This window comes from Perognathus longimembris, chromosome 7 (assembly GCF_023159225.1).
Source record: "Perognathus longimembris pacificus isolate PPM17 chromosome 7, ASM2315922v1, whole genome shotgun sequence".
In the NCBI taxonomy this organism is placed as follows: Eukaryota; Metazoa; Chordata; class Mammalia; order Rodentia; family Heteromyidae; genus Perognathus; species Perognathus longimembris.
The window spans coordinates 55037593-55053309 of NC_063167.1; the positions used below are offsets into that span (position 1 = coordinate 55037593).

At 40.5% G+C, this 15717-nt stretch overlaps 1 protein-coding gene across 1 annotated transcript in view; it reads left to right on the forward strand.

Moving 5' to 3' along the window:
• Nucleotides 1-7435: 7435 nt before the first annotated feature.
• The window catches only part of Ak5 (adenylate kinase 5), a 260488-nt gene continuing 252206 nt past the window's right edge, over nt 7436-15717 (forward strand). The window contains exons 1-2 of the mRNA XM_048351624.1: nt 7436-7750; nt 12729-12915. Of these exons, the coding sequence (XP_048207581.1) occupies nt 7691-7750; nt 12729-12915 (247 nt within the window). The 5' untranslated portion in view covers nt 7436-7690. The remainder of the gene's footprint in view (nt 7751-12728; nt 12916-15717) is intronic.

Below are 15717 nucleotides of genomic sequence, written 5' to 3' on the forward strand. Positions count from 1 at the left end.
TTAGTTCTGCATGTATTTTAAATATGAGGCCTTTGTCTGTTACATGGCCGGTAAAGATCTTTTCCCAATCTATGGGCTTTCTGTTTATCTTGCGAGCTATGTCCTTTGCCCTGCAGAAGCTCTGCAGTTTGATGCAGTCCCATTTGTCCATCCTTTCTTTGATTTGTATCATTTCTGGGTCTTTGTTACGGAAGTTTCGTTCTGTGCCAAGGAGCCCAAGTGTTTCTCCTACTCCTTCTTTTAGTGTTTTCAGGGTATCTGTTTTTATTTCGAGGTCTTTGATCCATTTGAAATTGATTTTGGTGCAGGGTGATCACCCCAGTAAGAATGTCTTTTATCAAGAAAACTAACAATAATAAATGTTAGAGGGGATGTGTCCAAAGGGAACCCTACTTCATTGTTGGTGGGAATGTAAACTGGTTCAGCCACTCTGGAAAACAATATGGAGATTCTTCAGAAGGAAAATGTGGTACATATACACAATGGAATTTTATGCCTCTATCAGAAAGAATGACATTGCTCCATTCGTAAGGAAATGGAAGGACTTGGAAAAAATTATACTAAGTGAAGTGAACCAGACCTAAAGAAAAATGGACTCTGTGGTCTCCCTCATAGAGAATAATTAGCACAGGTTTAGGCTAGTCACAGCAGAGGATGACAAGAGCCTAACAGCTATGCCCTTATGAATGCATAAGATGATGCTAAGTGAAATGAACTTCACGTTATGGAAATGACTGTTATATTACTGTTGTAATTACTTTCAATATGCCATGTGAAATCGTAGCTTCTATTGTTGATGATCCTCTTGTATCTCCTTCCTGTGGTTGTATCTGCAGTATCACTGTATCTTATCTGGCTACACTGGATACTGTATATACTGGTATTAGAACTAGGGAAGTGAAAGGGAATATCAAAATCAAGAGACAAAGGATAAAAAGACAAATGACTCCAAAAGCAATAATTGCAAACCAACTGAACAACTCATGGGGGGAGAGGGAAAAGGGAAGGGGGAAAGAGGGAGGAGGTAACAAACAGTACAAGAAATGTACCCAAGGCCTAACATATGAAACTGTAACCTCTCTCTGTACATCACTTTGACAATAAATAAGAAAAAAAGAAGAAAAAAGAAGTGCTGGAAGCATAGCTCAGATGGAAGAGCGCTTGTGTAAAGCCCTAGACTCCACTCCCAGAATGGGAGAAGAGGAAAAGGAGGGGACTCAAAAGAGTGGAAGTGATGGAGCTAATAAAAACAAAACAACAACAGAATGCTTCCAAATGAAAACAAAAGTTTTCTTTTTCTTTGTTTGTTTGTTCGTTTGTCTGTGTTTGGGATGTAAGGGGACACAGGAATGGAGGACAAAGGGTGAACAAATGCATCAGTGATACTCACAAGACAAAATGATGAACTATACAACTTGGGGATGTGAGGGAAAAACTGAGAGAGAGTGAGGGAAGGAGTGACATTGTCCAAAAAGAAGTGACTTATTTAACTATATATAACCCCTTTGTATATCACCTTTATAATAGAAAAGAAAATAAAAGAGCAAAAGAAAATGCTTCCAAATACTGGCCCAAGTTAGTTTCTAAAAGATCTTTGAAATAAATGATGGCCATGGAATTCAGGATTCAAAAAAAAAACAAAAAGAAATGTACTCATGACCTGAAGTATGTAACTGCAGTCCCTCTGCATATTACTTTTGCAATAAAAGTAAATGATCCCATAGATTATAAACTAGTGAAGGAAACTGACTATTTAGGACACATGTATTGTTTTTGTGCTCCATGAGAGAAATTCAACATTCAAAAGTTCAATAATTAGAAATGCAGTGCTGACTATACAATGTTTTGAACCACACAAGTAATTTCAAACAGAAAAGACTTGGAAAAAACAGAAAATCCTCTGCAGTAAGCTTGTTGTTACATATTTTTGTTATGTTGCTTGTATTTTATTTTATTTTTTTTAGTTTACAACTTCTTTTATCAAAACTTTATAAAGAAAGCCAGAAAACTTTTGATACCTTCTAATGAGACTTATTACCATAATATCCAGAAATTTACTAACCTTCTCTTCTGTGCCTTTCCTCCAAATACGTTGCTTGTATTTTAAATAAAACATTTGCACACGACTTTTAAAAGATATGTTGAAAAATGGAATGGAAGACAACTGGGAAAATAAGAGCCCTCAGAAACCGTTAAAGTTCCACTAAAAAATTACTGCAGGCCTTGTGAACTTGACAGGTAATATTAAGAGAATATGATACATAAATATTAAAAGATACAGTTCTGCAGTTTAACTGATGCTTAGTATTAGCATCACCTTGAAAGAAGGCTTTCTGAGTCTCTGTTGCCTCATGTAGGTGGTGGGAATAATATATATTTTATAGATTGTTTTAAAAATACAACATAGGCTTAAATAAGCAATACAGTGTACTTTATGTAAAAAGCTTAGCACAATTCCTGACTCTTAAAAGCACTCAGTGAAATGTTAGGGTCAAATTTTTCATTGCATCATTACTCCCAACCAGACGAGTGCCTATGATTGATCCAATTAGACTTCCAAGAAGGAAAAAGGAACTGAACCATGAGAACTACTTTATATTCTGTTACTAAAGCCTTCTCAACTTAAATGGTCAACCATCAAAGTATAGATGGTATAAATGTCTTTTAGGGGTCAAAAAGGGTAAAAAATAGGGCTCTAGTTATTGCTCTAATGTTTGGAGACTGCTGTCCTGGGTACACAGCTTTCCACCTTCTCTCTGTAGTTGGAGAAAATGGCCCCAATGCACACACACACTTGAATGAGTGTCTTTGAGAAGACCTGGCCTGTGTGTCAGCAGTAAGTTTCCCTTAGAAATGACTCAGGGAAATGCTACCAGCAGAATCTCCTCATTTACAAGAATGCCTGGCCCTTTATAAGTCTTATATGTCATATAGTAGTTAATCGTTCTGCCACTGCCTCTGCTGCTTTTTCTGCCACTCCCACACAACAAATCTGGACCCCTTTCCCTCTTGCTTCAAATCAAGGGTTACCTGAGTTTAGTTATCATATTTATCACTCTCTGATATGTTTTGGCTTTGTCATTTTATTAATCTTTTCATTGCTTATCTGCCCTTTGCTTTTTCACTATTTGATGTTGTTTATACACTTTTATTTGCTTATTGTCTATCTGTACTTCTTTTTTTTTTTTTTTTTTTTGGCCAGTCCTGGGCCTTGGACTCAGGGTCTGAGCACTGTCCCTGGCTTCTTTTTGCTCAAGGCTAGCACTCTGCCCCTTGAGACACAGCGCCGCTTCTGGCCGTTTTCTGTATATGTGGTGCTGGGGAATCGGACCTAGGGCCTCGTGTATCCGAGGCAGGCACTCTTGCCACTAGGCTATATCCCCAGCCCGTATCTGTACTTCTTATACACATTTTCCAGCAGAACATAAGCTCTTCGTCTGAAGGGATTACATGTGTCTTAGTCACTACATATCTTAGAACCTACCACCATCTCCTAGAATGTGATTTAAAAAAAAGACAGTTTGATTAATTTTTCCTTAATGGCCGGCATCAGTGTATTTTGAAAACTTTCTTAAAAATGGAACCACAAAAAGTTGTAGTTGTATACTAATACAATTTGAATTCTATTTGTAGTAAATACAAAGCAGAAACAATTTTTTTAACCTTCCTTTGTCATAACTCACATAGATTTTATCTGAATGCAGTGTCACAGTGTGCCAACTTTTAAGATGCACAGCAGACAAGAATTAATCATGTCAATCTGACAAAGCTTACAGGAAATTTACCTCCAAATAAACAAAGTGTACTGGGATTATTGCCCTTTGTATAGACAACCTTAGACTTTTATTTCAAGGAACGATAGGACAAACATAGGAAAAATGTATTTAGCTCTTTTTTTTTTACCTCTTCCTTTTCCTCTTCTCCAAACAAACCATCATCCTGCCCCTCCCCCATTTTTTTCAAAGGTAATAAGTGGGAAGGCAGGCACTGGTAGCTCACACCTGTAATCCTAGCTCCTCAGGAGGCTATGATCTGAAGGTCCCAGTCCTGAACCAGCCCAGGCAGAAAAGTCAGTGAGACTGTTATCTCCAGTTAACAACAACAATAACCCAAACAAACAAACAAACAAAAAACAACCAAAAAAGCTGGAAGTAAAGCTGTGGTCCAAGCGGTAGAGCTCCAGCACTGAGCAAAGAAAACTAAAGGACAGCACCCAGGATCTGAGTTCAAGGCCTAGTACCAGTACAATAAATAAATAAAGAAAGAAAGAAAAGGCAAGTGTCAATGGCTCACACCTGTAAACATAGCTGCTCAGGAGGCTGAGATCTGGGGATTGTGTGGTTTGAAGTCAGCAGGGGCAGAAAAATCCCCAAGACTCTATTTCCATAAACAGCAAAAAGCCAAAAGTCGAGGTATGGCTTCAAGTGGTAAAGTGCCAGCCTGAGCCAAAAAGCTAAGCAAGAGCAAGAGGCCCCGAGTTCAAGCCTTAGTACTCAAGTGCTCTCTCTCTCAAACTATTTTTTCATATTCTCTACAATTTTTAGTGCAATGCAGTCTTCCTTATCCATTCTCCCTTTTTTTTCTTGTATCTGTTTTTTATGCCATACAGCTTATTGCTGGTTATGTAAATTGCAATGGTACTAAATTCCTCTTGCACAATTAATGGAGAACAATTGCCATGGGTGACTAGCCTGAGAGACTTAAGGTAATTATAGTTGTACTTTACTGCAGTATAGCTTTGGGGATATGATGGAAAGGGAAGAAAGGAAACTTCCTAAACTTGTCAAGTGTCCTCAGTGTATTCCATGCTAACTGAAGCTTCAACCCTATCATCATTTATAACTGAATATGATAACCTCAAGGAAAGTTATACCAAAGGATAAAGACTCACACTAGAAAAGGACAACAATAATGTTAAAATTCAAGGGGGAAATGATAAAAGTGATACACATGCACACAGTATATAAAACTGGAGGTGCAGCTCAAGTAGTTCAAACCTTAGTACCACCACAAAAAATCCTGAAATAAGTAACTTAACATTTCAGATGAGTAAAATTGTCTAATGGCAATTATAATTATCAATGACTTAAGGTTTTTTAGCTTCTCCAAATAGTTCTAACATTGATTCATATACTTAATATATCTCATGAGATGTAAATTACATAGATATAGTTATGATGGTGTTGTTAGATGTTTTCCCATGGTTTATGTTCTGTACCCCTAAAAAAAGGTAAGACCATAGCACACAGTATTATTACCTGTTCAACTTATTCCTTCCCCATGTTATAGCACCAGCAGATTTTAATACAGTTGAGGTTACCATTCTTTTTTTATAAGCAAGTTGCTATCATGTTACTAAAGGGCACTTCAAATCGTGTATCCATTTAAAAAGTCCAGGAGCAAGAGACAAGAAATATGAACAATATTCTACCAGATTCTCTGAAAAGAATGACCTCGAAGTAGTTTACAGAAGGACCATAGGAAATCATCTCTTCATTTCTAGGTGCTTCACCTCCACTGGGCCAGCTGACAAAGTAAGCCTTCCAGCTATCAAGCCCGGAACTTTTCATAAGCAAGAAACTGCTTTCCTAGTGTGTTCTTATAGAAAGGTAAAGAACATGTGAAGTTATGCCTTTTTCTTTTGTCTTTCTTCCCGATGATTTTACCCCTGATGTCACCGTAACTGATTTTGGTGCCCTGGGTATTGTATATACATTTATTGAAACTAGGGAAAGAAGGGGAATGTCATAATGGAGAGACAAAGGGTAAAAGGTGGACCAATGCAACTGCAATACTTATAAAACTATATACTGTAAGCCAACTGTACAACTCAGGGGAGGGAAGAGAACTGGAGAGGGGGGAGAAAAATGAGGGAGGAGGTAACAAATTGGATAAGAAATGTACTCACTGCCTTATGTATGAAACTAACCCCTCTGTATATCACTTTGACAATGAATACATTAATTGAAAAAAAAGAAGAGTAAAGAAATGGAAGCTGGGACTGTAGGTGAGGAGGCATATTCTGAAGGCAAACATCAAATTTCATGGGATGCCTGTCTCATTGAAGACTATTGTATGACACATGGTTAGAGCACATGGCCAGACGACGGAAGTCTTTACAAAATTAACACTAAGTTCTCTCCTTAGGCAACACAAAGTTGTAGCTATAGCCCAGTGGGTGTGACAGGAAATTGAGCTAAGAAAAAGTGTACAGACATGAAACAGACATTCAGATTTTGATTTTTTTTTTTAAGCAATGCTGTGTTGCCTTTCTTTCAGACTCCAGATGTCTAGCTGAGTGCCTGTTCTTCACACATCCTCCCACAGTGTCAGAGGGCTTGTGGATAGAGTTTGCATTCGGGGGCTGCATCTTCTCTTCTTAATTTAAGTGGAGTCACTTTAGGAGCTAGGAGAAGGACCTGTACACCTTAATGATGGTCTGCGACAGGAAGATCTATTGTTACCCATTAAGTTTTGTCCCCTCCCCTCATAGTCCCTCAAATGTTGCCCCCCACCCAGCCCCCACAGGAGCTGATAGCCTGCGGGGCATCTACTGCGAATTTTCAATCACTATTCAATTAAGCAGATTTAAGTCCTCCACCACCTCTCGCTTCTCATTCTTCTGGGTGGAAATAATTATTTGACTGATTACAAACTCTTTTATTAACTAACATTTCTGGTTTATTCTAAGTCCTTATTGTGAAATGTATGAATTTGTGGTAGGGTAAGGAAATATTTTTTTTCGGAACTAGCTAGCAAACTTTCTTGAAGGAAAGATACTCAAAATTATTTTCAGGGGGAGGGGGTGAATTCGGAACCAGGAATCCTCTAGTCTCCCTCTCCACAGTTTAAAATCACCCGAATTCTGATTAGTAAATGATGGATTCTGTAACAGATTAGCCACCACCCCACCCCTACACTCAGCCAATTCCTTGGGTATCCAGGGTAACTGGTGTGTGTGTGTCTGTGTGTGTGTGTCTGTGTGTGTGTGTGTGTGAGAGCGAGACAGAGAGACTGAAAGACAGACACAGAGACAGACAGGCAGGCAGGCAGGCAGGCAGATGGAGACAGAGACAGATTCAGAGACAGTGATTGAACAGATATGAAGAAGTGAAAAAATAAAATCTCAGATGCCAAGAACTCCCAATCTAGTGACCCAGGGCCACCTTGCCCCTAGGTGCCTGCGTCCCCTGGGTGGCGCTCGAGCGGGGGTGCCGCCCGCAGGGGAGCGGTGTGACTTGGAGTCCCCGGCGCGTTCCCGTCCCACCCCCGCACCCCGTGCCCGCCCGCCCGCGCAGCGTGACTGGCCGCCGCAGACCAGGCTCCGGGAAGCGCGGAGCGCGGCGCGCGGATCCCGGGGACAGGCAGGCGGGCGGGCGGACCCGCGGGCGGGCAGCTGCCTGACGTCCGCTGCGCTGCGCCCCCTCCTCCGCTCCTGGCGCCCCTCTCCTGGCAGTCACCGCACGGCGACTCGGAGCCCTCAGCTCGCCGCGGAGGCGGCGGGAGCACGGAGCCCAGAGCCCCCGGGGAGAGGCGGAGGTTCCCCGGCCTGGGCAGCGAGAGGGACGGTGTATGCGCTTTGGAGCCAGCGTTGCAACAGTGCAGACCCCCTCCCCGCCCCTCCCCCCCAGCCTTAGCCAGAACCCCGATCGCTGCTAGCCAGGTGCCCCGGAGCACGCGCGCCACAGCCATGAACACCAACGATGCCAAGGAGTATCTGGCCCGGAGGGAAATCCCTCAGCTTTTCGAGGTAAGGATCACGGACGCCGGGTGGGCTGGGGGATCCGGGGCGGGCATCTCGGAGGTTGAGGTGAAGCAGTTGAGCCCATTCCCATCTTCCCCTTCCCCACCCGGGCCGCTCGCAGGAAGCCCATTGGTCCCCTCCCTAGAGGGGACGGCGGGCGGCGGGTTGCCAGGGTCCTGGCCGGAAAGCTGGGCTTAGATGCCCTCATCAACTTTCCTTCTTCAAACCGGATCCTGGAAACAGGCTGCTTCCAGCACCCCCTCAGATGCCGGGCACCCCAGGGTGGGCTGCAGACAGCGGTCTGGCTGCGCTTTTCTGATTTTTATTTTTATTTGGGGGGGGGGGTGTTGGGTGCTAGGTGAGGATCAGGCCAAGTGACCACACTGTCGCCCAGCACGGAACCTGGACTCGAACTTAGGAGTCCGGTGCCTCAGTCTCTCTACATACCAGGGGTCGGGACCCCTGCGGGGAAGACGTGTAGCATTGCGGGAGGGGGGGCGCGTGGAATGTAGCCCTCCTCCTTCCTTCCCCAGTCTCAGCCCCCGGAGAGGGATGGAGAAGCAAAAACCAAATCTCACCCCATCAAGTGCAGCGCTACATTCTGGGTGGCAGGCACCCAGTGCTGCTCTGCGCTTTTAGTGAATGAACTCCTGAGCACGTTCGCCGCCCGCCCCCCCTCCCCGCCCCAGGTTTGGCAGGCTTTGCTCTCTCGCCTCTGGAGCTGCAGCTTTCATCTGCACTTTCCAACCCGTCTGGAGATAGTGGAGCTGAGAGGGAGGCGAGGAGAATGGAGAGTTGACTCCTGTTGCTGTCCTCAGACCACAAAGCAACATCTGCCTCTGCAACAGGGACCAGGGGCCCCGAGGCTGCGGGGGCGCGGACAGGGGGGCGAAGAGGGGCGCACCACGTAGAGAAGGTTGAGCTAAAGGAATCTTGGTGACTTCTAAGTTGCAGCCTCCTTCTCATAGTTTGCTTCCTTTCTTTACATATATAAAATTAAAAAATAATAATTTCTAAACCCTAAGTGACTTTGCTTAGGTTCAATCATAACTACCAAAAGGTGGGGGGGGGAGGGGCGAATGGAATCTAGCCAAGCTTCTTAGGGAGAGCCCTGAAAGGATGAAGACCATTCACAGAAAACCTGGCCTCTAATGTCTGAAACATTATCAACTAATGCAATAAACTAAAGGCCATGGGTTGTTCTTCCTCTCTGAGAGATTTCTTTCTGTTCAAAAGAAATGAAGACAACATTTGAGGGGGGAAATGGTCTGGTATCTTTAAACCGTCTTTCAAATGAGTTGTCATTCTTACAGATTTTCTGTTTCTCTCACCTGTATAAGACAGTATTTTCAGGCTCTGTGCAGCCATTGATTTCCAGGTAAACCAGGGCTGGCATGGGAAGCTGAATCTAGCAAGTGTGTTATTCCAATGTGAAAATGATCAGGAGGTCTTGGGAAAATGTGGGAATCTTAAAATGTTCTTCCCCCAATAAGTAAATATGGAAATGAGCTGAGAGGTAGTTGTTGTTTCTTAATCACAAATAATACAACTGAAATCAATTTTATGTCTACAGTGCTAGGAACATCTGTGGAAAGGTCACATTAGTGCAAAATACAGCTGCTAAACAGTGGTCATTTTTTTCTTCATAATGTGGGTACTATTTTTCTTTTTTGGTGGAAGGTAACCAGAGAGAATTTAGATATTTTGTCTCCAGCAAAACAACTGCTGTTGTTTCTAGATAACATGAAGTCTAACCGTGATGGGTATCAAATCCCCAAACTTCATCTTCAGCAAAGGATGTTAGAATCTGCTATAGATCAAGTGAATGACTGAATGACTGAAATGAATAGAGTGGCCATTGGATCTCTGTTTTGCACAGCAAGTAATTATAACTGATATTTTCCAATTTCTTCTTGAGTTGAAACCTTGCCTAGGCTAGTGTGATATGGGTTATATCCAATAATTGAAATGCATTCCAATTTTTATATTAAAGGCAAAGGGACACCTTCTCCTGATTTGGTCAAAGGTTCTTATTCTAGTTAACTCTTTGATGTATATATTAATGTTATTACCCACCGCAGATATTTGGCAATTAATTTCCATACTTTGGAAAGTCAGATTAAATAATTCAGGTTTTCCAAGGATTAACTATAAAACAGAGTCCTAGGTATCTTCAGTCCCCAATAGTAGGTTCTTACCACAAATAAAAGGACTTAATTTATCCATGAGTTCCTTGTCAAACTCAATGCTCAAACTTGGGAGGCTGAAGCAGGAAGATCATGAATTCCAGGCCAGCCTGGGCAACATAGGACGATTCTGTCTCAAAGACACCCAATACAAACATGCATACATACATATGTATCCTTTAGGGAAAAGTTTTGTTTTGTGAGTCTGGGATGTATGTTTCCCAGGCAGAAAAGCTTCAATTTGTGTATATTCACCAATTAAGATATTATAAAAAGGCAAAATTAAAAAATGTAACTTTAAGAGGTTCATATTGAAGTTGGATTGTACATGGAGCCCAGAGAATCTGGCATTTTCTTTTATCCCATACTAAGTTCAGGAATTGGAATCCTGAACCTCTAAGTGTCCAGCTGAGTAACCTTGAACAAACCAATAACAGCTCTAAGCTATAATCTCTTAGTCCCTAAAATGTAATAATAATTCTGAGCATGCATTGAGTAAACAAATGACCATGAAACACTTTAGGTGTTTATGGAGATGGCTAGTTCTAGCCTTGTATACTAGAGGAGTGTGGGAAGATAAATTGCAATGTGTGTGGAAACAGAATAGTTCTTCACAAACTAGATATGCATCCCCTGAGCAGGCTTTTCTTCTCCCTCAGCAATTAAACTTTTCTGATACAGTTACAAATCTTAACCCATTTGATTACAGGTTTTAAGAGACAAATGTACTTAGTAGAAATTGTTTGCCATTCTGGGAAAGTTTTATAAAAATAATTTGAAACTAAAATATGGTATTTTTAAAATGACAACCTTTCAGAGGGTGTGTGTGTATTACACATTAATAATATATATTGTTTGGTTGTTTTGCCAATCCTGGGGCATGAACTCGGGGCCTGAGCACTGTCCGTGGCTTCTTTTTGCTCAAGACTAGCACTCTACCTTTTGAGCCACAGAACTACTTCTGACTTTTTCTGTTTATGTTGAACCCGGGGCTTTGTGCAAGCTAAGCAAGCACTCCACACAAGCACTCTACAGTTAAGCCACATTCCCCGCCCAATAATATATATTCTTGATGACATTTTTTTGTGCTTTCTCCATGAAAAACACTGAAGGAAGACATTTTTCATACTAGTCTACTTCTGAAGAGTCAGCATTTCCAAACCTTCAGCATTTTTAGAAACCACTACACGTGACACATCAGACATCATGAATAGTAAGTATCATAGTAGGATAAAACTTGTTTCTCTGCAATCTCCATAGATATTGCAGTTATATGTTAAATATCATATGACTTTCTTGAGTCTCAAACTACAGTTTCTGCAGTCTCACTCAGACTTGGATTATTTTGATTTTTTTGGCCATAATCAGAAAACAGTTTAATATACCAATAAAAGTGTTAGTACTGGGGTCTGAAAATTAAATGAGACCCACTCTGTAATGCTGAGTTCAGACACAGAGACTGACACAGAAACTGGTGCATTAGACATAAATTATCACTGTGATGTTTTACGCTGGCTACCAAGGAACATAGTAGAGGAGCCTGCAGGCTGACTCAGGGATCCAAGGTAGACTTTATGGTCACATCAGCAATAATAATAACTAAAACCAACAACATCTGTTAAATTCTAGGCCATGTGAAGCCCATAATTTGCAATATGCAAGTATTAAATAGCTTAAAATTCCTAATGACTTATTCCACAGAAGAAATAAAGATTCAGAGAGTTTAAGGGTGAGTGGGACTGAAAAATGGAGGCTGGGGACATTTTCACATGCTGTATTTTACCTCTCCTTGATAGGACTTTTGTATTTTATACTGTTTTAATTAATTAAATTAAATTGTTTAAAAAGTGGAAAACATTCAGCTGAAAACAAACAGGTGAAGAATTCAAGTGTATGTCTTAATTTTCTTTATCATCTCAGAATTCCAATTCTCATTGCTTATTAAAAGATGAATACAGTGGGATGCCCATGGCTTATGCCTGTAATCTTAGCTACTCAGGAGGCTGAGATCTGAGCATCAGGGTTCAAAGTGAGCCAGGCAGGAAAGTTCATGAGACTCTTACCTCTCACTAACCAGAAAAAGCCCCAAAGTGAATGTATTAGCTGAAATATGGTAGATTCAAGGAAGAACTCAAATTGTATTCCTTAGAAAGGCAAAGTCAAAGTTCAACAAAATAAACACCAGCAAAGGGGTGGAGTGGGGTTAAAGGGAAGAGATAGTTGAATGAAGAGAAGTAGGGGAGAATGCAGTCAAGAGTTCTATGTATAGCCTACAAAATGAAGGAGAGTAAGGAAAGTGAGGAGAAGAGGACGGATGCCTGAGAAAGTTGAAAGGGGTGACATTGATCAAGATGCAATGCACTCATAAATTGGTCATTAAATGGCAACTCCTCTGTACAAATACTTAATAAAATAACTTTAAGGACCAGAAGTGTAGCTGTGGCTCAAGAAGTAGAGCACTAGCCTTGAACAAAAAAGCTCAGAGACAATAACCAAGCCCTGACTTTAAGCCCCAGGACAACACACAGAAAGTTGAGACAGAGAGACAGAGCCAGGGTGGGGAGAGAGAGAGAGAGAGAGAGAGAGAGAGAGAGAGAGAGAGAGAGAGAGAGAGAGAGAGAGAGAGAGAGAGAGAGAGATAGAGAGAGAGGGAGAGAGAGAGAGAGAGAGAGAGAGAGAGAGAGAGAGAGAGAGAGAGAGAGAGAGAGAGCAAAAGACAAAAATAAACTCCGGATTTAGAAACAAGACATCAGTGTTTTAAAACATACTGTACTTATATGTATTTCATTGTATTTCAGAGCCTTTTGAATGGACTGATGTGTTGTAAGCCTGAAGACCCAGTGGAATACTTGGAAAGCTGTTTGCAGAAAGTAAAGGAAATGGGTGGCTGTGATAAGGTGAAGTGGGATACATTTGTCAGCCAGGAAAAGAAGACTTTACCTCCATTAAATGGAAGCCAGTCACGGAGATCCTTTTTAAGAAATGGTAATGTATGTATAGAATAACACAATTCTATAGGCAAAATAATTGTCATGTAGAAATACCATGTAGAATGTAGACAGTGATTTAATTGATTGGGTTTAGCCTTATAAGTGCCTTGAAGACTTTGAGGCCTTGGAACATAACCAATCTCTTTCTGTTACTAATTCTAATCACTTCTATGATCCATAAGACAAACAAAATTACATACCATTGTCCAGCAATTTGCTAAAGACTTAATGAAATTTTCTATTACTGAATTCATTATTTGCAAAATGAACTGCATTAAACATCTTGAACTTATTTTTAAATTGCAAATAATCCTTTTCCAAATACATGGGTAGAATAAAGACTGAATTTGTAGTTATTACATTATAATTCAACATTTTTCATTAACTGAAAAGGGATTTGATTTAGTATTTCCAAGTTACAGTTCATATTAATGAAACTACATAAATGCATGTGAAGTTTATACAACTTAATTCAACAAATGTTCATTAAGCAACTATTGGATATGATGTATTAGATTCGACATTTGAGGGCTATAAAAGAAGTACAAAAAGTAAACTTGTTTAAATTTTAGAACTAAGAGCTAGAGTTTGTTAGAGAAAACTGAAGATGTTTTGATGTCTCCCTGAAGTACATTTGTCATTATGTGCTTATCAACATATGCCACAATGTTGAGAGCCAACCAGCCTTTCAATAGTATGTAAAAGGTAGACTCAGTTTACTTAATGATAGCATAAAACAATAGTAAAAGTAAATAAATAAGCTGGGCTTTGGTGGCTTATGCCTATGATCCTAGCTACTCATGAGGCTGAGTTCTGAAGATTATGATCAAAGCCAGTCCAGGCAAGAAAGTCTATGACACTCTTCTTATCTCCAAGAAAGACAGAAGTGGAGCTGTGGCTCAAGTGGTAGAGTGCAAGCCTTGAGCAAAAAAGCTCAGGGACAGCATGCACTCCCTGAGTCCCTGAGTTCAAGTCCCAAATCCAAGATAGATAGGAAGATAGACAGACAGACAGATAGATAGATAGATAGATAGATAGATAGATAGATAGATGGACATATAGATGATAAATAGAAGATAGACAGATATATAGACAGACACAGATAGATAGATCTAAAATCAAATTAAAAAATAAAAAGAAGACTCAGACTCAGTTCCAATAAGGAAAAACTAAGTTTCTCGTTCTAGTGGCCGGAAGCCATTATACTTTTGAAAGTAAAATGGTTCTCAAAAAAGAACCATACAGGGGCTGGGGATATGGCCTAGTGGCCAGAGTGCCTGCCTCTGATACACGAGGCCCTAGGTTCGATTCCCCAGCACCACATATACAGAAAATGGCCAGAAGCGGCGCTGTGGCTCAAGTGGCAGAGTGCTAGCCTTGAGCGGGAAGAAGCCAGGGACAATGCTCAGGCCCTGAGTCCAAGGCCCAGGACTGGCAAAAAAAAAAAAAAAAAAAAAAAAAAAAAAAAAAAAAAAAAGAACCGTACAAGTATCATCTGTACTAGAAGAATTTGAAGTGGAGACAGTTCTATTTGCAATAAATATCAGTCATGACCCCACATATAATTTGTATGAATGTGGTGTGGAACAAAAGTCATGAAGTGCTCATTTGTCAGAAGCTCAAGCAGCAGAGTGAAAATAGAAATACCATTTTCCAAGAACAATTTCCAGATAGTAGGAGAGTTCTTCCCTATCCAAGCAGGAGTGAAAAGTGATTGAGGTTTAGGTTCTCACATGTTATGCTATTATATATGGGTGTTAAGAAATAGCCAGATATGTGGAATTGCTACTTCAAAATGCGTATGTTCTGAGAGATGCAAAAAACTGACAAATAATTAGAAAATATTTGGTTTGACCATAGGGTAATAAGATTACTGTTCCTTGATTCAGAGAGCAGTTGATCCCATTACTTATAAGATTAATCACTCCAATCCATCTTAGATTGTAAAACACCACTTATATGTAATATGCCATGTCATCATATTTTGTGGTTAGTCCTAAGGTTGAGGTCACATCTTCAAGTGCTTAAAAAAATGAGTTTGCATCAAGTATTTGGATTTGACCCTTAAAACCAAATCAATTCTAAAGATATTTTTATTCTTCCCATACACTGGACTTATAGACCCATTCACAGGCTAATGACATGTCGGTTCCAGGTTGAAAATTTCACTCTTTATGAGTCAAGCGGTTTTCGAGAAAAGCCAGAGATACACAGAGTGTTGAGTGGACAGAAATGGAGCTCAGGGCTCTGACTCAAACTGTGTTGACAAGCTTGGATTTGGTACTCAGTGGGCTACTGTCACTTGATTAACTTTAACCAATTACTTCTGTACCTCATGTCTTTGCACATTTCTGTTTTTTGATGTATAAATGATCTTTAGTGATCTTGTAAAGTTCATATGTCGGGTCCAAATGGCTAATTTACTTCCTGAGGTGTTTCCATGCGGAATCGCAGTAAGTGTTAAAAACATACTTGTATCCTGGTTAGATTGTGAGGTAAATATGGGGAAGAGTTTCCTAAGCCTTGAAACACTAATAAATTTCAGACAATTGTGGGTTTGGTCTGAGGTATTTTTAGTTTTGAAAATGAAATCTTAACAGGTTATGACATTCAATTAGTTGATAAGTTGCTCTTAGATTTGCTGTACAAAGTGATTGTTGACAACAAAATTAAAGCTTGATAACATTGCTTGGCTTGGCAATACATGGAAACCAGGAAAACTATGTATTTAATAGATTGGTGAGGACCGTAGCCAAACCAAAAAGCAGAAATGGAGAGAACAGTCATTATCTAAAGG